The sequence below is a fragment of the Vipera ursinii genome, assembly GCF_947247035.1.
Source record: "Vipera ursinii genome assembly, chromosome: 3".
Classification (NCBI taxonomy): Eukaryota; Metazoa; Chordata; class Lepidosauria; order Squamata; family Viperidae; genus Vipera; species Vipera ursinii.
This window is the reverse complement of record NC_139516.1, coordinates 165,269,678-165,297,631: the sequence shown is the minus strand read 5'-3', so window position 1 is coordinate 165,297,631 and position 27,954 is coordinate 165,269,678. Positions and strand designations below refer to the sequence as shown.

At 41.7% G+C, this 27,954-nt stretch overlaps 1 protein-coding gene across 1 annotated transcript; it reads left to right on the top strand.

Moving 5' to 3' along the window:
• The first annotated feature begins 6,313 nt into the window (after window positions 1-6,313).
• TYMS (thymidylate synthetase) lies at window positions 6,314-27,905 on the top strand. The gene is made up of 7 exons (XM_083357688.1): window positions 6,314-6,542; window positions 8,001-8,074; window positions 22,435-22,609; window positions 23,695-23,796; window positions 23,968-24,143; window positions 25,392-25,463; window positions 26,304-27,905. Exons 1-7 carry the CDS (start codon window positions 6,338-6,340, stop codon window positions 26,439-26,441), a joined length of 942 nt encoding a protein of 313 aa, XP_083213814.1. The 5' UTR covers window positions 6,314-6,337; the 3' UTR covers window positions 26,442-27,905.
• The last annotated feature ends 49 nt before the right edge of the window (window positions 27,906-27,954 follow it).

Genomic DNA, 27,954 nt, shown 5'->3' with positions numbered 1-27,954 from the left:
TAGTTCTTCTGTGTAATTTTGCCACCTCTTCATAATCTCTTCTGCCTCTGTTAGATCCCTGCCATTTTGGTCCTTTATCATGCCCATCTTTGCATGAAACATTCCCTTCATCTCTCCAATTTTCTTGAAGAGGTCTCTGGTCCTCCCTATTCTATTGTTTTCTTCTATTTCTTTGCACTGTTCATTTAAGAAGGCATTCTTATCTCTTCTAGCTATTCTCTGGAATTCTGCATTCAATTGGGTGTATCTTTCTTTTTCTCCCTTGCCTTTCGCTTCCCTCCTTTCCTCAGCTATTTGCAAAACTTCCTCAGACAGCCATTTTGCTTTCTTGCATTTCTTTTTCTTTGGGATGTTTTTAGTTGCTACCTCTTGTACAATGTTGCGAACTTCCGTCCATAGTTTTCCAGGCACTCTGTCTATCAGATCTAATTCCTTAAATCTATTTGTCACCTTTACTGTATATTCGTCAGGGATATTATTTAGTTCATACCTTGAGTGGCCTAGTGCTTTTCCCTACTTTCTTCAGTTTAAGCCTAAAGTTTGCAATGAGAAGCTCATGGTCTGAGCCACAGTCAGCTCCTGGTCTTGTTTTTACTGGCTGTATAGAGCTTCTCCATCTTTGGCTGCAGAGCACATAGTCAATCTGATTTCTTTGTTGACCATCTGGTGATGTCCATGTGTAGAGCCGTCTCTTGGGTTGTTGGAAAAGAGTGTTTGCTATGATCAGTATATTCTGTCAGCCTGTGCCATGCTTCATTTTGTACTCCAAGGCCAAACTTGCCTGTTATTCTGGTTATCTTTTGGCTTCCTACTTTAGCATTCCAATCCCCCATGATGATAAGGACATCATTTTTGGTGTTAGTTCTATAAGGTGCTGTAGGGATTCATAGAACCAGACAATTTCATCCTCTTCAGCACCAGTGGTTGGGGCATAAACATGGATTATTGTGATATTGAATGGTTTGCCTTGGATTCGAACTGAGATCATTCTGTCAGTTTGGAGATTGTATCCCAGTATTGCTTTTCCTATTTTTTTTATTGACTATGTGTTGAGCCCCATGGGCCCGACATACAGCGGAGCGGGGAAAGCCTTGCGTTGGCCTGAAAATCCCCCTCCCTACCACCGGAAAGGCCACCGCCCCTGCTACAGGCCTTCCCCTGCCCATGCCGCCTCTTTACTGGCCTTCCAGCCACAAATGGAGAGTGTTGTTGTTGTTAGAGGCTGCCGCCAGGCCTCCATACACCTTGCCGCCTCCCAGCTCTCAGCCAGTTCCACCACCTCCCAGCTGACGCCCAAGCATCCAGATCGGCTGTTGCCACCGCTGCAGGCCTTCCAGAGCTCCAGAAGTACTGCCGGGGGCCGGGGGCAGTTGCAGCCTCACCCCCCCCCCTCATTCTTCCTTCCCGGTGCGGTCGTGGAGCTGCCAGCGACAAGGCCGGCCCTCAGGGCATCAAGGATGGGACATTACTCAGGTTGTTTTCCTGTTCAGCGATGGATTGCTGGACATGGGGAGGGGAGTCCTGCAGGACGCGTGGAGGACAGAGGCAGCGTAGGACAGCATGAGACGCATCGCTGGGGAAAGTTGCAAGGGGGGAGGAGGGAAAGTTGCAAGGGGGGAGGAGGGATTATAAAGGGTTGTGGCTGGATGCTGGTTTGTGGCCTGAGGGTGGGGTCTGTCTCCAGATGGCTATGTAAAGCGCTGGGAGCAATTCATTCCCAGCGCTGACTTTTTTTTCAGCTGAATAAACCCTTTTGTTGCACGTTCCTGCTTGGTGGTTCCTGCTCTCATCCCACGAAGGACGTGTTTGACACTATGAAGGCTACTCCATTTCTTCTGAGGGATTCTTGCCTGCAGTAGTATACCTGATGGTCATCTGAATTAAATTCACCCATTCCTGTCCATTTTAATTTGCTGATTCCTAAGATGTCGATGTTTAGTCTAGTCATCTCTTGTTTGACCATGTCCACCTTGCCTTGATTCATGGATCTTACATTCCAGGTTTCTATGGAGAAAAAATCTTTACAGCATCGGACTTTCCTTTCACCACCAGATACATCCACAGGTGAGCATCCTTTCGGCTTTCGCCCAGTCACTTCATTCTTTCTGGTGCTACTAGTACTAGCCCTCTGCTTTTCCCCAGTAGCATATTGGACGCCTTCCGACCTGAGGGTCTCATCTTCCAGCGTCATATCTTTTTGCCTTTTGGTACTATCCATGGAGTTTTCATGGCAAAGATACTGGAGTGGGTTGCCATTTCCTTCTCCAGTGGATCACATTTTGTCAGAACTCTCTGCTATGACCTGTCTGTCTTGAGTGGCCCTGCACGGCATAGCTCATAGCTTCATTGAATTACGCAAGCCCCTTCGCCATGACAAGGTAGTAATCCATGAAGGTAAATATAGTATATAATATTTATAAATAAATGCATGTGTCTAAACGTGGTATTTTGTACTGATATAGTTGTTGTATATCATGCATTGGTGGAGCCTTTCAAAATTAGCTCATTGAGATCCCTATAGAAAGAGATTTTAAAAGTATCTATTAAATTAGGATAAAACACATTACAATATTCTTTAATTAGAAAACACTAAATGTCCATTTTATATGTTAATTCATGTAGTTGGACTACAGGCTATTAAAAATTGTGATTCTGAATCTACTAACGTCACCTTAATACAGAAATGGAAAATTTTATTGGTATTTCTAGTCTTCTTATAACCTGGATAGTTATAATTAATTAAAGTCTTTGAATGGGCTGCCACTTTTGCTGAACTTCTTTTGAAGTGGCTTGTTCATGGTCTTCTCTCAGTAAGAATCACCCCTAAATATGGAAAAGAGTTAACTTGTTTTCTGGGCTTCTCATTCAAGTACCAGTTTTATATGATGCAGTTCTTGCCAAATACCATTATTGACCTAGCTTTATTAAATTATTATAATTAAAGGTTTAGATACAGTACGTAGTTTCTGCAGAGAACAGCAACAAAAGTGATTAGGGGGCTGGAGGTTAAAACATGATAAACAGTTGTATCAAGTAGGTATGTCTAGTCTAATGAAGGACTAGGGATGACAGCCCTCAAATATTGGCATGTCTTCCAATATTTGTGGGCTGTCAGAGAAAAGGGAGTCAACTTATTCTCCAAAGCAACTGAGGACAGGACAAAAGGTAATGGATGGAAACTTATCAAGGAGAGATCCAACATAGAACTAAGGAGAAATTTCCTGTGAGCGAGAACAATTAATTTTTGTAAGGGCTTGCCTCCAGGAGCTGTGGATGCTTCATCTTCGAAGGTTTTTAAGAAGGGATCGGACAGCCCTTTTTTTTTTATTAAAAAAGGAATGGTATAGGGCACAGGTCTGCAACCCGCGGCTCCGGAGCCGCATGCGGCTCTTTCAGTAAAAAAAAAGTGGGATAAAAAAGTTCAACCAATCAATTCAAATATGCAGGGTAGGTGCATATCTCGCCTTGGCTCCACTCTTCAGTCAAACCCTGTTCTGCACATGTGCGCATGTACGTGCATGCGGACACATTTTTTGCGGCTCCCAGTTTTTCCTTTTGTGAGGGAACCGGTTCCGAGTGGCTCTTTCACTTTTTCAGGTTCCTGACACCTGGTATAGGGTCTCCTACCTGAGCAGGAGGTAGAACTAGATCTGTAAGGTCTCTTCCAACTCTGTTATTCTGTTGTTTTCAAGCCTACTTCAGAATGTGCTGTTGAAAGAAATATCTTCTTCAGGGACCAGTCCAAGCTGGGAATAAACAAAATGGAGACTGCTTTATAAAGTTCTTGTTTATTTAGTAGCCACAAACTTCAGTGACACAGCATGTGTTTCTGGGGTATCAAAATGGAACTGGGAATGGTGGGTTTTTATACCTTCTTGGGCTTTTGTGTTTGGAGTTGTTCCTGTTTGAGGTTGTTCCTGTTCCTGTATAATGAACTTTGACCTGAGGTTGTGTGCTTTTTTGGTATTCTAATCGTGGTGGATTAATCCTATTATGTCCTAAAGATCACGTCTTTAGATTTTTGGGTGGGGGATGCAGATTTTAGGGGTCTTTTTCTTTCTAATCCCATCAGCTCAAAATTTCCTGGCCCAGTCTTCCTGAACAGGATTATCAAATCTGCATTTCTAAAAGCTGGTTTCTGCTTAGGGCAGAGAGACCTTGGGGGAGGGGGTTCTGCCTAAAATTTTCTATTATATCTTTGGGGAAATATAATATTCTGACTTTTTTAATATCCCCCAAATATTTCCTTCTCTAGGAGGGTGGGTGGGTGCTGACTTTCAACAGTGCCATCAAAAATATACCATATCCTGCATATAAAAGCATGTTAACAAATTTCCTAAATATCTTTAAGTATCCAAGGAGTGAAGAAATTCTGAGAAAGCATTTTACTTACTGAATGAACATTTGAATATAGAATACATGCTTGCCCGACAATTCAGAAGTATTTTCTATGTAAAAGAATTATTGATTTCAGTAGGGACTGTGGTACAAGTATCTGTATAAGTATCCAAGTTATAGTTGACCCAAAGATGTCTTTTTCAAAAGGCAACTGGACTTTCTTGGTTTTTTTTCTTTGAAAATGTTTCGCTTCTCATCCAAGAACCTTCTTCGCCTCTAACTCTGGCTTCCATGTTTAGCTCAGCTAGATTTTTCCACAATATATTTTATTTATGGAACCAAATGTTGCATGAAACTCTATGAAAGATGGCTATACATTGTAGAATGATATAGTGAAACAATCACTCATGGTGGATTACCTAGACCTAAATCTGACCTGTTCTTCTGTTAATAAATTCCTCTCAACACCCAGTCCTCTATTCTAACCAACTGATTTTTAGCATACTTCTTGACCACTGTATCTAGGAAGCTTAAAGGTCTATAGTTTTTGGAATGTCCCTTATTACCTTTTTTATAAACATGGGCTATGATGGAAAGTTCTCATTCTTTTGGAATGCAACCAGCATTATTTATGTAGAAGTACAGCTCCCCTTTGCAATGTATGGCAGTGAAAGCTGGACCATAAGAAAGGCCGAGCGCCAAAGAATTGAGGCCTTTGAGCTATGGTGCTGGAGAAGACTCCTGCGAGTCCCTTGGACTGCAAGGCGATCAAACCGGTCAGTCCTAGAGGAGATCAATCCTGACTGCTCTTTAGAAGGCCAGATCCTGAAGCTAAAACTCAAATACTTTGGCCACCTAATGAGAAGGAAGGACTCACTGGAGAAGAGCCTAATGCTGGGAAAGATTGAGGGCAATAGAAGAAGGGGACGACAGAGAATGAGGTGGCTGGATGGAATCACTGAAGCAGTAGGCGTGAGCTTAAATGGACTCCAGAAGATGGTAGAGAACAGGAAGGCCTGGAGGAACATTGTCCATAGGGTCGCGATGGGTCGGACACGACTTCGCAATTAACAACAACAACAACAGCTCCCCTGATGGTGAGGGCATAGTGGATAGGTAACTTAACAAGAGAACCTTAGGATGGCCACTAACACACTTCCCCTCCCTCCCATAAAGAGGAAAAATGTAACATAAAAAGGACAAAGAAGCAATATCCGAGTCAGGTCATGACACTGGTTTCTACTACTGTACTCTTCTTCTACATCATGTAAATAGCATCTTAATGACAAAAATATGCAATGGTGATACTGTGTCAGAAGATCAACTTCATGCATGTTCTCTAACAGCAATTAAAATGTCCCTGGCCCTGCCTATTTTTTTTTAAAATAGACTATAATTGATGCTTTGGTCTTAACGAGGACCAACGAGCTTTTAAATATTAGCTTAATCTATGTGTTGCGAGGAGGTAACAGTAAGTTTGTGAGCTTGCAATAAGCAGATGGAAACCGCACCTTTACGTTCTGGACCTGTAACAGTACCAATCACTTTAGAATTCAGCCGGGGGTTGGGAATTAAAATAGTTGAAAAGCAAGCAGCTGCCACAAATCTTTTAACTTGCAAATGCAATTAGCAACTGGGAATCAACTGGGATATTCTGGAAAACAATATCTCGACACTTTTGTTATTTTGGTTTGGGAAAAAAGGGGGGGGGCAAGTAAGACGCTTGCTTCCGGGTGAGATCTTTTCCATACTTCCTCCTCCTCCAATGTGGGATTGAAGAGGAAACACTCAAACTCTACTCACAACAGTAGTTCCACAACAGTGGAACCCGAAGGAATTGGAAGGGCAGCCAATAACAATCCAGGCTCGGGGCAAACGCACTCCTTGGCTTCCTCTCATTGGCTTATCGGAGGGTGGGCGGGGAACGCGCCAAGTCTAACGCTAGAATTTCGTTCCCGCCAAGAAAGGAGCGCGCTTCGCTCTGCTCGGTTACTTCGCAATGCCGGCTGAGCTGGACGTTCAAGAGACCCCCGCGCTGCCCCAGGAACAGCTCCTCGCCGCCTCTGGCTCTTCCCCATGTCACGGAGAGATTCAATATCTCCAGCAGGTCGAGCAGATCCTGCGCTTCGGACACAAAAAGGAGGATCGGACCGGGACAGGGACGCTGTCCATCTTCGGGATGCAAGCGCGGTACAACCTCCGAGGTGAGGTTCAGCCCCTCTCCTTCGGCTCCGCGTGCGTGCGTGCGTGTGTGTGTGTGTGTGTGTGTGTGTTTTTCTTTTGAGGAATTCGGTTGGGGGGGGTTTGGCGGGAAACCTCTGCCGTTTCTGCAGCCTTGGTCTTAACAGTCTCTCGTTCTCAAAACTCTTCAAGTGCCTTCTCGGGGCTTTCAGGGCAACGAATTCGACTCGGATGATAAAGAATAAAAGAATACTACGTATTAAAAAGGAAGTCCTGGCCGTTTTATAATCCGTGAGCAAGAAAGAAACGGAGATGATCAGAGCAGGCGTGATAGTGGGGAGACCGGAGAAGGCAGCAGAAGTCTTCCGAGACTGAGATCATCTCGGTCTCCCGATTCCGGTATCGATTTTCAATTCGCAGCTCCTTGCTCGGGTTCTGTGTGATTTGGCGCGAACCCATTAGGTCCGGGATTCTTTGCTTAGGAAAACTTAGGTGACTTTGTCTCAAGACAGGAGCTATGGGGAAAGAGCAATGATCCCCCAACTGACACTCCCAAAATTTGTTTAGTTATGTATTTTATCAGATTTATAGCCTGCCTTTTCTTTGGCAGAGGAAGTTTAAGGAAGTACTTCTTATACAGGCAGTCCTTGACACAACCACGGTTGAGTCCCAAATTTATGATGCTAAGCAAAAAATTTGTTAAGTGAGTTTTGCCCCATTTACGACCTTCCTTGCTTCACTTTGTTAAGCGTATCCCTGCAGTTGATGAGTTAGTAACATGGTTGTTAAGTGGATCTGATTTCCCCATTGACTTTGCTTGTCAGCAGGTCACAAAAGGGGACATTGCAACCGTTAATAAATATGAGTCGGTTGCCAAGCATCCGAATTTTGATTACGTGTCTGTAGGGATGCCGGAATGGTCGTAAGCGTGAAAAACAGTTATAAGTTCCTTTTTTCCCCAATGCTGTTGAAACTTTAAACATTCACTAAATGAATTGCTGTAAGTTGTGTATTTTCCTCACAGCAGCAGCTCTGTGAGGTAGCACAGCTGTGCTGGCTCAGGAATTCTGGGTGTTGAAGTCCACGAGTCATAAAAGAGCCAAGGTTGCCTACCCCTGGTCTCTAGGCTAAGAGATTGGCTGGCCCAGGGTCACTTGGTGCCCAAGGGCTCCAGCTTCCACAATGGTCAGCTTTTTGAGGTAACAGAGACAAGAAATCAAAGCCAGGAGTACTGAGAATACCTTTATTGTAAGGTTACAGCAACAGAATCTTGCAAGTCTGGAAGCACTTTTCCTCTCCTTTGATAAAAAAAATCCAAGTCTGAATTCTAAATTTTAATACTCCAATATGATGATCTGATTAAATATTTGTCTGAATTATGTTCAATAACTCTGAATTGTGTACTAAGTAACTTGTACTAAGAAAATGTTGAGTTAGCATATAACCCAATATCTCTAATATTTTTTTCAACTTCCTTTCAGATGGTTTTCCGTTGCTAACAACTAAAAGAGTATTCTGGAAGGGAGTACTTGAAGAACTACTTTGGTTTATCAAGGTATAATGCATAGTAAATAAGTTTGTCAAATTTTGATTAGGCCCATTGAAATCAATAGAAATTAAGATTAGGCTTTGGTTATATTAGTCATGATGTCTGTAGCTGGTCCAATGAAAAAATGTATAAAAGAGATGGTCTGCATTCATCCAAGAAAGGGACTGAGTTACTTAGCAATAAAATCAAAGCTTTTTTTGAGGAACATTTAAACTAAATAATGGGGATAGTGAGTTAATTGATACAAGTAGTATAAGTACATACAAACTTTTAATGGATCTTATCAGTAGTTTTGATCAGTGACGTCATCAAAGTAAACAAAGCCACGTGCTGATTACGTCACCAGGCCATGCCCATAAATGGAAGTGACATTCGCACCCCTCCTCCCCGGAAGTGACGTGCATAATCCACACCCCACCCCTCATGGTACAGGACTCACAAGGCCATAACCCTAGCCGGATATGACGTGTCTGCCCAACCCCATCAAAATAAGCATGGGTAACCCTAGCAGATAAGGTGTGATATAAGGTGATAGCCCTATTTCCAGATGGTGCTTGCCGAACCTAATCCCATCAACAAACATGTGGCGGTCAAGCTTCTGTGTACTTGATTACATTAACCCTAGACTAATTCCATGGACGTGCAAATCCAAAAGAAACACAGAGACCTGTGTTTTTGGGAAACAAAACCCTGCTTTTGGGGGGGGGGGGTAATTAAAAAAAAGCTTTTTATTTCTAATCATTCTAGCCTAATGATGCTTTTAATTTTTGTGGAGTTTTAAAAATCAATACCTCAAAAGCTGGGGGTGGGGGGGGAAAAGGATCACCTAAAAGGCGGCCAGGGTTTGCATTTAAACCAGGCAATTTTAAAAACATTTTCCCTGAATGTAGGGGGAAAAAACCACAGACCTTTTAAAGCCCACAGCTGGTTTTTTACCTTTGTAAAAATCTAAAGACTTATATTTTGGCATTTGCAACTCCCTCGAATTCATATGTACGCGTAACCGTTCATAGCAGAGATTTAATAAAATTTATTCTAACCTTACAGCAAAAGCGAAGCGTTTCTGAATGGCCAGAACAGATTGATGTATTAGGTATGTGTATTGTGAGCATGTCTGGACATGACCTGTAAGATCTTGCTATAGAGCATGCGCGTGGCCACAGACAACTCGGAAACTTTAAAGCGTAGATCTATTTTAACAGCGTCATGGGAACTTGTGAAGGAAATAATAAAAAGGGTGTAGAACCTGCTGCATCTTGGTTGGCGACACAATCTTTGGAAAGATTTCCATAAGATGAGCTGTGATGTTCGTGATGAAACCCCGGACTACTCCTGGTCTACCTTGTCTGAATGTCGCTTGCCCTGTTGTAACGTGCGGGAGATGGCGTGTCGTGAAGATGATGCCATACCGCGTAAGTAAAAACCTGTTATGTGTTCAAATGTGTAAAGCGCAATAACCCCACCGTTAACAATGTGATTGCTAATGGCTAAATACATTTTCCAGGTTTTGTTCCGGGGTATAGCTATAATGCCAGCGCCTCCTTAATAACAAACGTCTCAAGTGATGAAGAGGATGCAGAGGTCGATCTAGGTAAATGAATTGTCTTTTTACTATGCATGCTGCCGTTAATATTATATAATAAAAGGAGAGTTAAAGAGGGTTTTACTAATGGATTATTTTTGCGTTTTTAAACAGGTGGGTACCCCGGATATTACCTAGCCCCGTCTCTGTCTGATTGTCCATGCTGTCTACAGATTGATCTCAAAAGAGATACTCCAAATGACTGCTATATAGAATGTGATTGTGGCGCATCGAATTGTATATGTACAATGCCTACAGAGAATGAAGATACTGATGATACAGATGACCCCAGTAATGATAGTAATGATGAAGGATATTATTCTGTAAATGAACGTGATGATAATTGCGTCTAAATTACAAATAAAAGGTTTGTGCTAAAGCGCAGTGTGTTTATTGTAAGGTTTGAACGGTGCAGAATGAAGTGTGAAAATGTACTAAAGGAACTGTATTATACGCCGGAAGGTCCAGGTAGCTATGGTGGAGTAAAACCCCTATTTGAGGCTGGGAGGAAACGCTTTAAAAACTTAACCTTGAGGCAAGTCAAGACATGGCTTTCCGGTCAAGAAGCTTATACCCTGCATAAGCCTGCAAGAATAAAATTCTCCAGGAACGCTACAATAGTTTCCTGCATAGATTGCCAATGGCAGGCTGACCTTGTGGATTTATCAGGATTTGCCTCTGAAAACAGCGGCACAAAATTTATTTTAACGGTAATCGATGTACTTTCCAAATATGCTTGGGCAGTCTGTTTAACCGATAAGTCTGGGCGAGGGGTTGCCGGTGCTTTCCAAAGTATATTCCAATCAGGAAGGGCGCCCAGAAAGCTGCAGTCAGATGCCGGGAAAGAGTTTTTAAACAAGCCTGTAAAGAAGCTTTTTGAACGCTATGGCATACATCACTTTGTCACACATAGTGAAACTAAAGCAGCGGTTATAGAGAGGTTTAATAGAACTCTGAAAAACAAGCTGTGGAGATTTTTCACAGCTAAAAATACGCACAGGTATGTGGATGTATTACCAGCCCTCATGCGGAGTTACAATAGCGCTTACCATCGCAGTATCCGGACAGCCCCCAACATGGTGAAACACTCTAATGAAAAAGATGTGTGGATGCGTCTATATGGGAATATTTTAAAATCGGACAGAAAGGCAGAAAACTTTGTGGGGGATCACGTTAGGATATCCAGGCTAAAGGGGAAGTTTGAAAAGGGGTATCAGCAAACCTTTACAGATGAAATATTTATCGTCAAAGAAAGGGTTAGGCGGAGAGAAAGGGATGTATATAGATTAATGGATTATGCAGAAGAGCCGGTACAAGGGTCTTTTTACCCAGAAGAGCTGCAAAAAATTCCTAGTGATCAAGAACGCGTCTACAGAATTGAAAAAATATTACGGAAAAGAGGGAGGGGTAAACAAAGAGAATTCCTGGTTAAATGGCAGGGGTGGCCAGAAAAGTTCAACAGTTGGATTAAGGAGTCTGAAGTACAACATCTTTGATATGGAGGAGTTTTACATCACCCTACCCAGCAATGCATCAGCAGCAATTTCCCCCCAAAACAAAAATTCTAATTTTACCATACAATTAGCGAGAGCGCTGGATCTTCCAGGAGCGTGGGAAGTAGCGCTAGCAGAGATACAGTATCCGCATAGTTGGTACACATTAACTTCACCTGGATATTTTGAAATTGCTAACGAGAGAAAGAGATGGCATTTTTCTTTGAGAAGCGGGTACTACAACAGCATCCGTCACCTGTTAGAAAATATGAACAAGCTTATATCAAACGCCAAGGATGGACCTAAGACAACCCTACATTATGATTCGGTGGGACGAAAAATTAATCTTAAAGGAGACGAACCGCACACCATTCTAGTTAGCGGAGATCTCGGACATTTGTTAGGGATGTTCCCTGGATTCAGTACATTATATGTTTACACAGACATTGTAGAGCTCCAGATAGTGGGCGACTTCTATGTGCCGTTACTGCGCTGTGTGCCTGTGCGAGGGCAAGACAATGACGTCATCACAATTACCTATGACCGCCCGCATTATGTACCAGTCAGCAAACATCACATCGATACCATTACCATAGAAATCAAAACCGATCAGGACAAAAATGTGCATTTTTATCACGGGAAGGTGATTGTCAAGCTTCATTTTAGGCCTCGGAAAAGTGAAGGATGGTTGTAATCAAGGAGCACGGGAACCCTCAAGACTACGTGGCTTACTACAGGGCACAAGCTGGCGGGGGCCTTCCAGGCTTTCGAGGAGCCCCCATTATGTACGGGACAGGTTTAGGGGGCCTGTTCCGTGGGCTTTTTCGAAAAGCAATGCCGTTTTTGAGGCGAGGATTAGAAATCATTAAGCCGCATGTGAAATCTGCTGCCAAAAACATTGCCAGAGATGTCGCGGGTCATCTTGTATCCCGTGTTGTTGAGAGGGGGCAGGATGGATCAGGGATGATCATAACCAAGAAGAATTACGCATTGGGCCCGCCTATTCCGTTTAAAAAGAGAAGACTTGTGAAAAAGACCCGCCATACCAAGAGGAGACGTGCACAGAAGAGGAAGCCCTGTGACAAGGAAGACATATTCTAATGCGATATGGCATTTATTCATTCTGCTTCAGAGGAATGTGTTAAATCAGAACTGGATCTTTTTCAACTGGCACCTACACAGACCAGTATTGAAAGCAGTACTTATGTCGAGATCCCACCTTTATCAGCGCTGACACCCAATGCTCCCCTGGAATTTTTTATCACGGGGCATGGTGAACATTACACGGATTTAAACAACACCCTGTTGTATGTGAGTTGCAAGATTGTAAAGGCTGACGGTACGGATATTGATGACGGGGCTAGGGTGGCCCTGACCAACTACCCCATAGCATCACTGTTTAATCAGCTGGATGTTACCTTGGGAGATCGGCTCATTACACAGAGCCATCATTGCTATTCTTACCGGGCCATGATTGAACTGATTCTGAACTTTGGTGGTGATGCGCTGGGTACTCAATTTACAGCTGGCGGTTTTTACAAAGATGACTCGGACCTCATGGAGAGTACTCTACTGACAGCCGCTGGGAACTCCGGTTTCAAAGCGAGAGCAAGACAGACGGCCGGTAGCCGTAAATGGGACCTGCTAGGGCCTCTGCATAGCGATCTGTTTTTTCAAGACAGACTGCTAATTAACGGTGTCGATGTGAAAGTCAAACTCACAAGAAGCAGAAATGAATTTTGCGTGATGAAGGATGGCAACGAGAATTACAAAGTACAACTCTTGGAGGCATCTCTCTTTGTAAAGCGTGTAAAAGTAGCCCCGGGAGTGCGCCTCGGTCATGCAGAAGCTTTGCTCTCCTCCAATGCTAAATACCCCATTGATCGAGTGGGAATGAAGGTTTACAGCATTCCTGCAGGTAGCCTTGTGTGTAATCAGGAAAATCTATTTCTGGGCCAGCTACCTAAACAATTAGTCATTGGGTTTGTGGACAATGCATCTTTTAGTGGGGATTATGAAAGAAATAAAAAGGGACGCGGTGGCTCAGTGGGTTAGGACGCTGAGCCTGTCGATCAGAAGGTCAGAAGTTTGGCGGGTCGAATCCCGAGTGCCGCGTAACAGAGTGAGCGCCTGTTACTCGTCCCAGCTTCTGCCAACCTAGCAGTTCGAAAGCATGTAAAAATGCAAGTAGAAAAATAGGGACCACTACGGTGGGAAGGTAACAGCGCTCCGTGCGCCTTTGGCGTCTAGTCATGCCAGCCACATGACCATGGAGACGTCCTCGGACAAGCGCTGGCTCTTCGGCTTTGAAACGGAGATGAGCACCGGCCCCTAGAGTCGGAAACGACTAGCACTCATGTGCGGGGGAACCTTTACCTTTACTTATGAAAGAAATCCGTTCAATTTTCTACACTGCAATGTCAATTTTTGCGCCTTGCATTGTGATGGCGAGCAGATCCCTGCAAAGCCTCTTCAGCCTGATTATGAGCACGGTCTTTTTGTGAGAGAGTACATGCAGATGGTGCAGGCCACAGGCAAAGGCATGAAAGACAGACCGCTGTTAATCAGTAGGGAAGAGTTTAACCGAGGGTATACTTTGTATTGTTTTGACTTGAGTCCTGATCAGGGGTGCTCTGAGCACTATTCTTTGATCAGGAACGGTAACCTCAGAGCCGAAATTAGATTTGCGCAACCCCTCCCCAACACCGTCAACATGATTCTCTATGCAATCTTCGAAAACCTTATTGAAATAAGTCACACAAGGAATGTGCTCTTTGATTATATGTGAGTATGGACACACTGCAACTCCGCCACTTGTTCTCTGGAAATAAAGCCTTTCTAGGGGTCTACCCTTGCGACCTGTTACCCCAGAGACAGATCTCCAAAAGACCTTTTGGATTAATTGTAAATACCCACCCTCACACTCTGCCTGGTGAACACTGGCTGGCCCTCTACTTCCCATCTCCCGGATATGGCGAATTTTTTTATTCTTATGGAAGACCGCCGGATAGCCCTGACTTTCCTGGCTCCATAGCGACGTTTTTAGAGCAGCAAGCTGAGAAGTACACATTTCACCAACGCCAACTGCAGCACCCCAGCGCTGTGACCTGCGGGCAACACTGTGCATTTTTTCTACTGAACCGGACTAAAGGAGTAGACTATGAAAACATTTTAAAGATGTACTCCAATGTTGACATTAAAAATGATCAAATGGTAAAGCTGTTTGTAAAAACTATAAAGGTGGGAAGGGGGCTTGGAACCTGTAACCGTCACCAGTGCATGCAGACATGCCTGCCTTACTGTAAAATAAAGAAAAATACTTAAACGTTTTTACTTGTTTCACTGTGTTTTTATTCATTTTACAAATTGAGCCAGTCACCAAACCTGAACCTACTTCTAGGGTTTAATGTCCAAGGGCTAGAAGGGGCACTGGAAAACAGAGGCTTCTGAGCCCCAAAAGGGGCTGTCATAACAGAGTCGGGGCTAGTAGCAGTTTCATCCTTAACAACCAGAGAATCTTTCAACTTTTCTACTTGCTCTTTAACAGCTGTAGACCCCAACACAGAGGTCGGGACATTCACCTCAGCCATAGCATTCATAAAGTCATCCCAGCCTTTAGGTTTCCGCTTCTCAGTAGGGGCTCGGTGCTGCGAAGCTCCTTTCACCAAGTCTAAAATATTAGTCCCAGGAATAGGGACCCCTTTGTATAAAAAGGTACCGCGATCATCCCAGGTTGAGACGTCCTGATGCTGTTTCATTTTGTTCAGCAAAAGTTCCGCATTTTTCCTGTAACGGGTGCTCACACCGCTTAGGATTTCGTCCATCGCTGTGTCCTGCGGAGATGGCTGTGGTGGCTGCTCTGGTAATGTTGGAAGTGGTCGAGGTTCTTCCGGTGGGTAAATGAGATTCAGTCTGTCCTTTTCAGACTCATTTTGCCTGGTTAGTCTTAGATACCTCTGCAATGCAGAACTGTAGAGCTTAATCTTGTCATCCTCAGACAAATCAGCTCTCTGAAGAATGGAACGCATCTCAGCATCCAACCGGTTAGTGGCTGTAGCCCCCATAGTAGGGGGCCTGCCCTGTAGTTGCTCCATCTGATGACGCGATACCAGATACATTTTCTCAGCATGATCCATGGTTTATCCAGCTAACAGGCTAGTCAACAGCGGAATAGCTGCCCCTAGTAAGGGACCGATAAAACCACCCGACTGAAGTATGGCCTGCTTCTTCTTTTTGAGTGAGACCTTTCTATCGCTCAACTTTTTAATGACACCTTTCTTTCTCTTCAGAGACCGGAATTGTGAAGGTTTCAGAGGAAGGTTTCCTTTTAGGGTGTTCAAAGCTATTTCTGCTATAGCCCCCACCAGGTCATTATTAGCATTGCATAAGATGGCTTTTCTCTGTCTTGGTCCAGCCTTTACTAAGATTTTTAAAAGCCCCCAATTTCTACGTACCCTCTCTGACATCTTAAATGAACTAGTGCTAAGGCAGCCGGGCTACTGCTTTTTACACTTCTTTTTCATTGTGTAAACAGGCCAATCAGGTGGAAAGAGACCTGTTCTCAACCTGTAGGATTCTGGAGTGGTGGCTGCCAAATCTACCAAAAGGTACCCGTGTGGTTTGTGAGTGGCATCTTGGAATACTTCTAAAAAATACTTTGTGTTAGTGGGGTACATCTGCCTGGCCAGTGTGACAATTTGCATCTGATCACGGGGGTTGCTGAATAAAACCAAATATTTGGAATTCAGAGCTATTGTTCTCATTTTCTTGCCTTGAAAGAACAGGTTTTGTAGTATGAGAATAATGCTCAGGTTTCTGTGATGAACGTACTGTGTAAATGCCTTCTCTATTTGATCGCTCTCACTGGCCGATGTCATGAGATCATCTATCACAGCTAGAGTAATTTGATTTGGCGGAAACAAATCATCATCTTCAAAAGAAGACGGAAGCCCCTCCATAAACTTAATATAAGGGAATTTATTAAGCAGTTCTTTGTACAGAGGTTGCCAACAGCTATAAAACCATACAATATTTTGAGGCAATTGAGACAACACAACATCACCATGTTCTAACATTTGTTTGATAAAAAAAGATTTGCCAGAATTGGACGGACCGCTTATAATACACGAGAAAGGGTGTACAAATTGTGCAATATTTTCTGCCATCCTTAATAACCGTAAGGTAGCGTACAGTAATCTTCGCTCTTTAATAACCTTTTATTATACACTACTTTTAGAGTTTTTCGGAGGACCCGCGTTTCAAGGGACCACTGTTTCTTAACCCTAACAATCCCCAACTGTTCTACCCTGATCTCTTTTTTTCTCTCTGCACCAGACAGACAATAATCATCTACCAAATCTTTCAAGCTGTCAAAATTAACCTTTTTGCTGTTACCGCAGTTCAGTGTGATTCCCTTCACCTTTAGCACCGCTTCACCGTTGGACAAAGCATAGGCATACGTTTTGGGGCCAGCCGCAACAAACTGTTATCGTAGTGTTTGGAGGAATCTCACTTGTCAGCTGTCCTAAATAATCACCCAAAGGTGGAGTCCACGCCCCCTCTCTACTTACAAAAATGACTGAATCGGTGTCATGATACAGGCATCTATCGCCCAGCCCATCCAGCAGCCTGTATAATTCCAGTCGTGCATACGCTGTTGTAAAGCTGGCAATGAATACGTTAGTACATGAGGCTTTGGTGGGATGGTTCTTGGCAGTTTTCCACGTCACAACGGCTGTCTCACTATCCACAAACTCACAGGAGGAAACATCATAATAGGGCACAAAAAAGGTATTTGAATAATTCTTCAGGGTTTGTCACCACAGATGTTGTCAGGTGATTGGTGCTCTGACCAAACTTGCCCCACAGCGAGTTTAAAAAAAGTTTGGCAATTTGCCTTTTTGCAGGATTTACCTCAATGTGTTCACGGCGTAAGCGGACGCCTTCCATCTTTTCATAATCACGAATATATTGCTCTTTATCCTGTTCTGTTTTGCACCAGTCAGGGTAACCGCTGGCCTCCTGTTTCTGTCTGAGATGTGCGTTAATATAATCTGAAAATAGCCCCTTTGATGTACTTTCAAAATGCCAGATCTCATAGATTTCAACAATTCTGTAACCTTTTTCTAAAGCTACATTCAATTCAACAGTACACCATGTTCCAGTCAGAGCTCTTTCCTCATCACTGTGTTTACAGGGGGTAGTTTGCAGTTTTTCTGTGCAGGTTGCACACAAACTAAACATTAATTTTCCCCCTGATTTGTGGGGTAGTACAGGAAAATAGAGATTCCTTGGCGGGTACACTTTGACTTTGGCTAACCCAAAATATTGTTTTATGTCCCCAAAATCTTGGTAGATAATTTGTGGATGGCCAATTGGGTACTCCTTGGTCTTATTCACAAAGAGGTACAAACTGGTGAAATCATAATATAAGATTTGTTCACCAGGTTTTGGTTTGTAGTAAAGACATGTAGCATTTGTTCTACCACCAAAAAAGGCATCTCGAGGTATCAAAGGTATTGGGAGCTTATTCTCAACCAGAAACTGCTTCAAAGAGGTGTCAGCCTCCACCAAGGCCCTCCATTCGTGTTCCCAGATGCAGCGCACAGCATAACCGTGGCTCCTGAGGTCCTCTTCTTTAATCCTAGTACGGCTGTGCAGGGTGGCATATGTTGAACCAAGTAAGTTGTTGAAGTCTCCCCACCCCCAGCTTTTGAGGTGTTGATTTTTAAAACTCCACAAAATTAAAAGCATCATTAGGCTAGAATGATTAGAAATAAAAAGCTTTTTTTTATTATCACCCCCCCCCCCAAAAGCAGGGTTTTGTTTCCCAAAAACACAGGTCTCTGTGTTTCTTTTGGATTTGCACGTCCATGGAATTAGTCTAGGGCTAATGTAATCAAGTACACAGAAGCTTGACCGCCACATGTTTGTTGATGGGATTAGGTTTGGCAAGCACCATCTGGAAATAGGGCTATCACCTTATATCACACCTTATCTGCTAGGGTTACCCATGCTTATTTTGATGGGGTTGGGCAGACACGTCATATCTGGCTAGGGTTATGGCCTTGTGAGTCCTGTACCATGAGGGGTGGGGTGTGGATTATGCACGTCACTTCCGGGGAGGAGGGGTGCGAATGTCACTTCCATTTATGGGCATGGCCTGGTGACGTAATCAGCACGTGGCTTTGTTTACTTTGATGACGTCACTGATCAAAACTACTGATAAGATCCATTAAAAGTTTGTATGTACTTATACTACTGATACAGAACATCACTGTCCCTGGCAATCTAAGAAAATAGGGGAAGCCAGGCACCATACAAGTTATGCAGCAAGTAAACACAGGGTCAGTCATAAAGGACTCAAATGTCTATGCACTAATACACAGAGTATGAACAATAAGCAGGGTGAACTAGAAATTCAGGTAAATGAGGGCAGATATGGTATTGTTGCCATTACGGAAACATGGTGGGACGAAACCTACAAATGGAACACACAGCTAGAGGGATTTAAACTATTTAAAAGAAACAGACTAAACAAAAGAGGAGGTGGAGTTGCTCTCTATATAAGAAATAACTTTATCTCTACAGAAATAGAGCACAACAATGACGAAAACTGCAAACTTGAATGCATTTGGGTCAATATAAAAGGGGGGGGAATATGACATTGACATAGGTGTATACTATAGGCTGCCCAACCAAGCAGAGGAAATAGATGAACTTTTTGCTAGTCAGCTAACTAAGGTATGTAAGAAGCACATCACAATAGTAATGGGGGACTTTAATTACCCTGATATCAACTGGGAGACAAAATCTGCACCAAGTGGAAGATCAAACAGCTTCCTGTCAAACCTAGCAGACAACTTTCTCTCCCAAAAAGTAGAGAAGGGAACTAGGGGATTAGCCATATTGGATTTAATTCTCACAAACAGAGATGAAATGATAGAAGGTGTCGAAGCCACAGGAACCTTGGGGGGAAGTGATCATGCAATATTGGAATTCAACATTCTGGAGGCACAAGCAATAGAACACAGCCAAACTAGAGTCTTGGACTTTAAAAGAGCTAATTTCAATAAACTTAGAGAGACCATGGGAAGAATTCCATGGATGAAAATCCTAAAGGGGAAAACAATTCAAGTAGCTTGAGAAATTTTAAAAAGTGAGATAATAAAGGCCCAGTCTAGTACAATACCAACAAAGAAGAAAAATAACAGCTCTCAAAAGAAACCATCATGGCTGCATAAAGAACTCTCTGATAAATTGAAAGATAAAAAGGACAAGTATAAGAATTGGAAAGAGGGGCACATAACTAAGTCAGAATATCAGCAAATAGCCCATGCCTGCAAAGATGAAGTGAGGAAAGCTAAGGCTCAAAATGAACTAAGGCTTGCGACCAAAGTCAAAAATAACAAAAAATACTTCTTTCAACATATAAAAAACAAGAAAAAAATTAAGGAAATGATTGGTCTATTAGTGGGGGAAAGTGGCAAGAAGGTGACAAGCAATAAGGAGAAAGCAGAACTATTTAACTCGTTTTTTGCATCTGTCTTTACACAAAGGGAAAAAACAGTCCAACCTACCAAAACCAGTGCCATAAAAAACAGAATAGAAATGCAAGTTAAGATAGGCAAAAAAATGGTAAGTGAACACCTGTCCAGCCTAGACGAGTTCAAATCACCAGAACCATATGGATTACACCCCAAAGTTCTCAAGGAACTGGCAGACGTGATCTCAGAACCACTGATTTATATTTTTCATAGATCCTGGAGCACTGGGGAACTACCAGAGGACTGGAAGAGAGCTGATGCAGTTCCCATCTTCAAAAAAGGGAAAAAAATAGATCCAGGAAACTACAGACCTATCAGCCTGACCTCAATACCTGGGAAGATTCTGGAAAAGATAATCAAACAACAAATCAGTGAACACCTTGATGCAAACAAAGTCATCACTAAAAGTCAACATGGGTTTGTCAAAAACAGATCATGCCAGACAAATCTTATTACATTCTTTGTCCAAGTGACAAAATTAGTGGATCAGAGGAATGCTGTAGATATAATTTACTTGGACTTCAGTAAGGCATTTGGTAAAGTAGATCACAATCTACTACTTGATAAGATAGAAAAATGTGGGTTAGATAGCATCACCACCAGATGGATTCGTAGCTGGCTGACAGGCCGTACTCAGCGTGTGGTCCTCAATGGAACTGCATCTACATGGAAGGAAGTGTGTAGTGGGGTGCCCCAGGGCTCTGTTCTGGGCCCAGTGCTCTTCAATATCTTCATTAACGATTTGGATGAGGGGATAGATGGGGAACGCGGCACTTGTTTCCACGGACAGCTGGGGAGCGTGCGCATGCGCAGGGTGGCCCAGCCGGTTCCGCTCGGTACCGGCAGGCTCCGCGGCCTCGTTGGGGGATGGGTCTGAGCCTGCCGCGAGGCCTGCAACCGGGACGACACCGGAGCAGGTGGAAGGACCCGGCCTTGGCAGGCCTGCGGGGGACTGCTTCCTGCCTCCTACCCTCCTTCATGCAGGACGAGGGACTGTGGCTTGTGAACCGGCTAGCACGGCTGAGAACCCGACAGGCCTACGAACCCGACGGTGTGGGGGTCCGTGGCGGGGTGGGGAGGTGTCTGGGGATTGGGGACGGGTGGCGCTGGCCCAGGGGTGGGGTGTGAGGGTGGCACACGATGGTGGTGGGTCGGGGTATCGGGTGGGGGCTTACCTGGGTGATGGAGGGTGCCGGGTGCCAGGGCAGGGATCGAAAGGAGCTTCCGGGGAGGAGCGGTCTTTAAATATGGGATGGGCGGATACGGGTGCGGTTGTGTGGGGTGTGGGCATTTTCGTTCGACAAGTATTTAGCAGCGTTGGTTGCGGGTAGCGACCAACGCTGACTTTGTTTTCCTTGGATTTGCTGTCTGTCGACAATAAACCTTTCCTTGAGGACTTGGCGCTCGTTTCGGTTGCATTTTTTCCTGCTCTCCAGACGAGGGCTGAGAATAGGCTTAAGATACAGGAGGATCTGGACAGACTCGAACACTGGGCGCTATCTAACAAAATGAAATTCAATGGTGAAAAAAGTAAGGTTCTACATTTAGGCAGGAAAAATCAAATGCACAGGTATAGTATAGGTGGTACTTTGCTCAATAACTGTGACTGTGAGAGGGATCTCGGAGTCTTAGTAGACAATCACTTCAATATGAGCCAGCAGTGTGCTGCAGCTGCCAAAAAAGCCAACACAGTGCTAGGCTGCATTAACAGAGGGATAGAATCAAGATCAAGTGAAGTACTAATACCACTTTACAATGCTTTGGTAAGGCCACACCTGGAATACTGCATCCAGTTTTGGTCACCACGATGTAAAAAAGATGTCGAGACTCTAGAAAGGGTACAGAGAAGAGCAACAAAGATGATTGGGGGACTGGAGGCTAAAACATATAGGGAACGGTTGCTGGAATTGGGTATGTGTAGTTTAACGAAGAGAAGGGTGAGGGGTGACATGATAGCAGTGTTCCAATATCTCAGGGGCTGCCACAAAGAAGAGGGAGTCAAGCTATTCTCCAAAGCACCTGAAAGCAGGACAAGAAGCAACGGATGGAAACTAGTCAAGGAGAGAAGCAACCTAGAACTAAGGAGAAACTTCCTGACAACAATTAACCAGTGGAACAACCTGCCTCCAGAGGTGGTGAATGCTCCAACACTAGGATAAGAAGAGACTGGACAGCCATTTGCCTGAAATGGTATAAGGTTTCCTGCCTGAGCAGGGGGTTGGACTAGATGACCTCCAAGATCCCTTCCAACTTATTATTATTATTTCTTATAAGTTCAAACAATAGGGCTGTATTAATTCAGCAATAAATTATTTGGACAGGATACAGATGAGGTACGTTATTCTACTGGAAGGCAGCAGAATTCTGGATAGAAGAGTCCTAGGCGATAAGTGTCAGTCTACAAACTACAAAAGAGGTGGTCCAAAGGTGAAGCTAATTATTCAACATCAGTAACGAATCTTTTTTACAGCCTTTAGACAAAAAAATCCACTATATAGCAGAACACGTATCTAAAATTGTAAGGCTAAAACATACACAGAAAACAATATTAGTCTGAGTATTGAAACTGGTATTCTGAATATTTGCCGTTTTACTGGCCGCAATTAGAATTCTATCACTTAATGTTGAGAGATATTTTCTTCCCAAAGTATTAGGCTTCATATTGACCTCTACAAATTTTTAAAAATTACATTAACTAGTTTATTCTGAATGCTGATAAATGATTTTTTTTCCTCATTACAACAGGGTTCTACAAATGCAAAAGAGCTTTCTGCTAAGGGAGTTAAGATTTGGGATGCCAATGGTTCTCGGCAATTCTTAGACAAACAGGGATTTTTCTCTAGAGAGGAAGGAGACTTAGGTCCTATTTATGGCTTCCAGTGGCGACATTTTGGAGCCGAGTACAAAGATATGAATACAGGTAAACATGGCTAAATATTTGCTTGCGTTTTTAGGTATCCCTAAAAAGTCACTCTAGGATACTAAAAATGTAGTTGTTAAAATTGGCTTGATTTCAAAAATGTACAGGTAATCTTCATTTAAAAAAAAATAAAAATAAAAATTTAACTATCCTAATGGGAATACGATTGTTAGCAGCGGAACCTGGAACCGTGGGTATGTTACACAAACAGCTTTCTTTCTTTCAAACCTTTTATTTCCAATCAATATACTTTGCAAGGGTGGGGGATGACAAAGCACAGGTCAGACTCATACAACACATACTGACTAAAGTGACTGATGCTGTGCAGGTCATAAGTAGACTAGTTATTTTTTCAATATTATAACTGAACAGTTGCTGAACAAATGGTCAGCAAATGAGGACTACCATAATTAAAGTACATGGAGGCATGAAAAGACACAACTGCTTTAAACAGTTGCTGAGAGGTGTTTCCTATTTATTCCCTGTGTCTCAGACTTCTGTTTAGAACGAACTCTTATTTAAAATAATTATAAAATATTGTCTTCATGTTATGCACTAAGCAGGTTTCTGTTTCAAGAAGATTCAAATAATTTGTTATTGGAAGTAAATAATTTTTAAAAGATATTTTTTCTAATTTCAGTAGTTACGCAAAACATATATGTATTGCTGGTCCCATTTAACCTAGAGGAAACTACTATTTACATTTACTGTTAATAAGTACTTTGATCACTATAGAGTAGGTGATTGTAATTGATAGTTCAAATTTTCCCTAGAATTAAAGTGGATTTATACCATCACCAGTTATTAAATTGCTTACATGTCTGCCCTTTCAATCAGATGACATCATAAAAATACATTTTGTATTCTGTCTTCCAGACTAACTAAACACATTTGTGCTGATTGGCCGTGACTGATGCTTCCTGGGTGGTTTATTTAGTTGACATTTCCAGAAGTAACTTGCAATTCTTAAATAATGTTGTCTTTAGTGGAACAATCTCATAATAAATAAGCTAAACACCTATTAAGAATGAGATAGTTCTTGTATTGAAAAGTATTATAAATAAGCTTGGCTTCGCTTTTTGTAGATTATACAGGACAAGGAGTAGACCAACTGCAGCAAGTAATTGATACAATCAGAAACAAACCAGATGACAGAAGAATTATAATGTGTGCTTGGAATCCTAAAGGTATATTATGACAATTAATACTGACTCATTGAAGTTTGTAGTTATCTATAACTTTTGTTAGAAAAAAATGATATCTTAGAAAACAAAGATATTCAGGATAATTGCATGAGCAGAATTCTTCTCTTGGGCAATTAGTATTCTTTTTCAAAATGTGTTTTTTTTGCTTTTCAGATCTCTCTGCAATGGCTCTCCCTCCATGCCATGCTCTCTGCCAGTTTTACATTTTAAATGGGGAACTCTCTTGTCAGTTATATCAGCGTTCTGGAGACATGGGACTGGGCGTACCGTTCAACATAGCTAGTTATTCACTTCTTACTTCAATGATTGCCCATGTTACAGGCTTGAAGGTATCTATCTTTTAAACTAATTCTTTGGGAAATAAGGAAAAACAAACAAATCTCAGGGTGAAGCCAGTTTGGCAAGGTGTGGAACTCTTACCAATATTTTCAGAAACAGTGGGAAAGAGGTAAATTCTGGCAGCACTCCACTACTATGAAGAGTGAGAACTTACAGTACTTAACAGCATTAGCGAATTTCTACTTAAAAAACAGCCAGCATAAGAAACTTACATAGCTATTGGAACTCAATTTCCTATGCTTACTATAAGAGATATTTGGAATAGGTATAGTTTTGTACCGTGTATTTATGGATAATTGAGTACAGAACACCTTCCATTCTTTATGGAAAATAGCTTGTGATGTGACAGGTTCTATTTACTTAACAGTGCTGCCTAAGGTTTGGCACTTGCCTCAGTTGGAAGAATTTATATACCGAGGCTTAAGTACTGGTGAGATGCAGAAGGAATTTGGTTCTACTTCATGGACATGTATAAAGATGGGTGGTATTGGAGGGAAAAGCCTTATTGGCAGTATTGAAACATCTATATAACAGGACAAAATTACCTCATATATCTTATAAACTTTTTTGCTTATCTGCAAAATTCATTGCTGTAGTGCAATGACTGAAGTAGCAGTAATAACTACATGACAAAGATTGATGGTTTGTGGAAGCGTGAAAAATGAAATTTTATGGGTTCATCTTGTTCCAAACACACACAAATGCATACATTTAAACTTGATTCAGAATAAGGAAGATACAGTCATACTAGGAATGTGTAGTACTTAAGACGTTGGACCTTGTTGGTGCAAGATGAAGCCCCCTTAAATGGTGACTTAAGACATTGTATGAACAAAATAGGGATTGAATTAGACTTCTTTTTTCCCCAAACAGGTGAGATCCATTTAGGAAAGCTATACTTGAATTTAACAAAACATGAGCCCAGTTCTATTTCTACTTGGAGAGAGAATTGCATCACCCTATGTGTCCGATAAATACTTGGAAGGGAATTCTCTCTTAGCCCAATGTACCTCACCTGGTTAATACTGTGTAGAATAAAATAAGGGAAGACTCTAAGCAACCTAGGTTCTCAGGAAAACCAGGACCTAGATGTAAAGAAATACTTTTGGAGTATGAACAAACCAATGTATAGAAGAAGAAGAATCAGTACATTCAGGAAACAAAACTTGTCTAACAGTATGCTTATTTTTCTGTTTATTCTTAATTCATACACTAAATGATGATCTTTTTTTATATAGCCTGGTGAATTCATACATACATTAGGGGATGCTCATATATATTTAAACCATATTGAACCCTTGAAAATACAGGTAATTATATCAATTACTTCCATGTTGTTTTAATATCATAACCATTGTATGTACTGGATACTCCTCATTTCCGGCAGGATCTGGATGAAGTATAATTTTTAAATCTTAGGAGTTATCAAGTCTTCCTGAATTGATAGTTTTGTCAGTATTGGGCAGAAATGTTGAGCTGGAGTACTGCAGAATTTGATGCATTTTCCTATCTTATTTAACACAGCACAATTGGAGGAGATAACACATGGGCATAATCGTTACATAGATAATAGTTTTATATTTCCAGCCTAGATTGGTCAGTAGATGTATGAGTATGGATGGGTCAAAATAAGCAAAAGTTGATTCCCAAGAAGACTAAACACTTGCCCAGAAATCTTTAGGTTCTCTGGTGACCTCTTCTAGTTCTGGAAAGATTTGTGCTACCTTGGAAGAAGCTTGTTTGTGATTTTCAGTAGCTTTGTGGGTATCCTGGATTAATGGCTACTGCTAGAAAAACAGGTGGAGTGGATGGCTTCATTTATGTCCACATTACTTTGTGATTGCATTATTACAATGTGCTGTCAAGGGGCTTACCTTTGAAGGCCACTTGACATCTTCAATTGTTGCAAAATGCAGCGGCTTACATACTAACAGATGAAAGCCAGTTTAATAGGGTAGCATTTTTACAGCTGTTGAATTGCTACTGGTACATCTTCAGATACAATTATATATTATATCATCCTATGAAATAGATTGTCTACTGTTTAAAATCAAAACTTACATAATTTACTAATAAAAAGTATCTTCAATAAGCAGTTTAGCACTTAATTGAGCTCTATACCATGTAACACACATATATTTAAATTTCAGCTTCAGAGGCAACCAAGACCTTTCCCTAAGCTCAAAATTCTTCGTAAAGTTGAAAACATCAATGACTTCAGAGCAGATGACTTTGAGATAGAAGACTATCAACCACACCCACCTATTAAAATGGAAATGGCTGTCTAATGAACTTTTTGTGTGACTGTTTTAATGTTCGGCCTGGAGTTAATGCATTTAAGCAATATTTGTATTCAAATTCAAAAGGTCAAAACCCTTTTTTAAAAAAAAAAGTGTTTTCATATGACGCTTGAATCTGAAGTAAACTGTTATATATGCATCATGCACAGGTCATATAAAGGGTTTCTATAGTTTGGAATTATCCAATAAATCATATATGTTGTAATAAATGTTAGTTGAAATCTTAGAAAGATGTACTGGATCACTCATTTTTCAAGTTAAACCTGGCAAAGTTCCAGTAGGAAAACTGTAGAATAGAAAAATACAACAAATATAGCTTGGGGAAGTAGATAGCAACTTTAAAATGAAATAGACTAATTTTACGACTGAAGCTATGATAAAAAAAAATTTATAGAACTATCCAGATTCCAATAAAGGAGAATATTTGTAGCTCAGGGTTGACATGAGGGGTCCTTGGTGCTCTCTGAGTTTCCGTGCATCAGTAAGATTTTAGCTTGTATATTTCTTAATCTCCTTTACGTGACCTTTACACACAAATCAATATTAAAATTTAACAGTAATTATACTTATAAATTTTATATGACCAAAATTTATCTCAATTCATAACATCTTATTGAAAATACACATCTTATCTATTTAAATGTATTCTATTTAAATTCCCATACGTAGATCAAAACCCCATTCTTCAGTCTTATTCTAGCTTTCTTTGCCAAATCGTCTTCCATGTCCGTGCTTTTGAGTCATCAAGTGAATCTCCTTGTATTGTTATATCATTTGACGTTGAGCAAGCCATCCAGTTGCCTTTTTTTTTTGAAAGGACTGATAGATCCAGCAGGTCGTCTCTGTTTTTCTGTCTCACCGTAGTTGTCTTAAACTGTTTTTCTTTTCTTCCATCTGTTTTTCATTTTGATCCTCAGGTTGCTTCTGATTTGTACAGGAAGTCTTTTCCTTCTTCCATATTGTCAGTTTCTTTTTTGGATTTTCCATTGTATTTGTTGAGCAGTTAAATCTGTCATTGTCTTTAATTGTTCCACTTTTTCTGTTGTATTTTGTATAGATGATTTTTTAGTTATAGTCAGTTTGAGTTTGCATATCCAGGCTGTCTTGTTTTTCTCTGTAGCTTCTTATTTCTTCACCAGCTGTAAGATATTTTGAAGAATTGCTTTCAACATAACCAGAGTTTGTTCCTGCTTTTCTTCCTTAGAAAAAAAAAATCTGTTGCTGGTTTTCTTCCATACTGGTATATTAGACTAAGACTTTACAGTCAGGAAATCCACTAAATAGGAAGCACAGCTGGGCTTTTCACAGCTGAAGTTTCAAGGTTGCATATATCATCTATTTTCTGGGCTGTCAGCTAAGTCTCTTTTAAAGAATAGCAGGCTGAAGTATCAGGTTTAGCCACAAGATGTCGCCCCAGAGTTATTTTGTTCTTTTTTTTTTTAGATTTATATACTGCCCTTTTCCTGTAGGACTCAGGGCGGTTTACAAGGTGTTTAAAACA

Excerpts from the sequence above, each read along its gene's own strand:
- TYMS (XM_083357688.1), top strand. The coding sequence starts at position 6,338 with ATGCCGGCTGAGCTGGACGTTCAAGAGACCCCCGCGCTGCCCCAGGAA. Across the intron at positions 6,543-8,000 it reads AGCGCGGTACAACCTCCGAG|ATGGTTTTCCGTTGCTAACA; the intron begins GTGAGGTTCAGC and ends ACTTCCTTTCAG. Across the intron at positions 8,075-22,434 it reads AACTACTTTGGTTTATCAAG|GGTTCTACAAATGCAAAAGA; the intron begins GTATAATGCATA and ends TCATTACAACAG.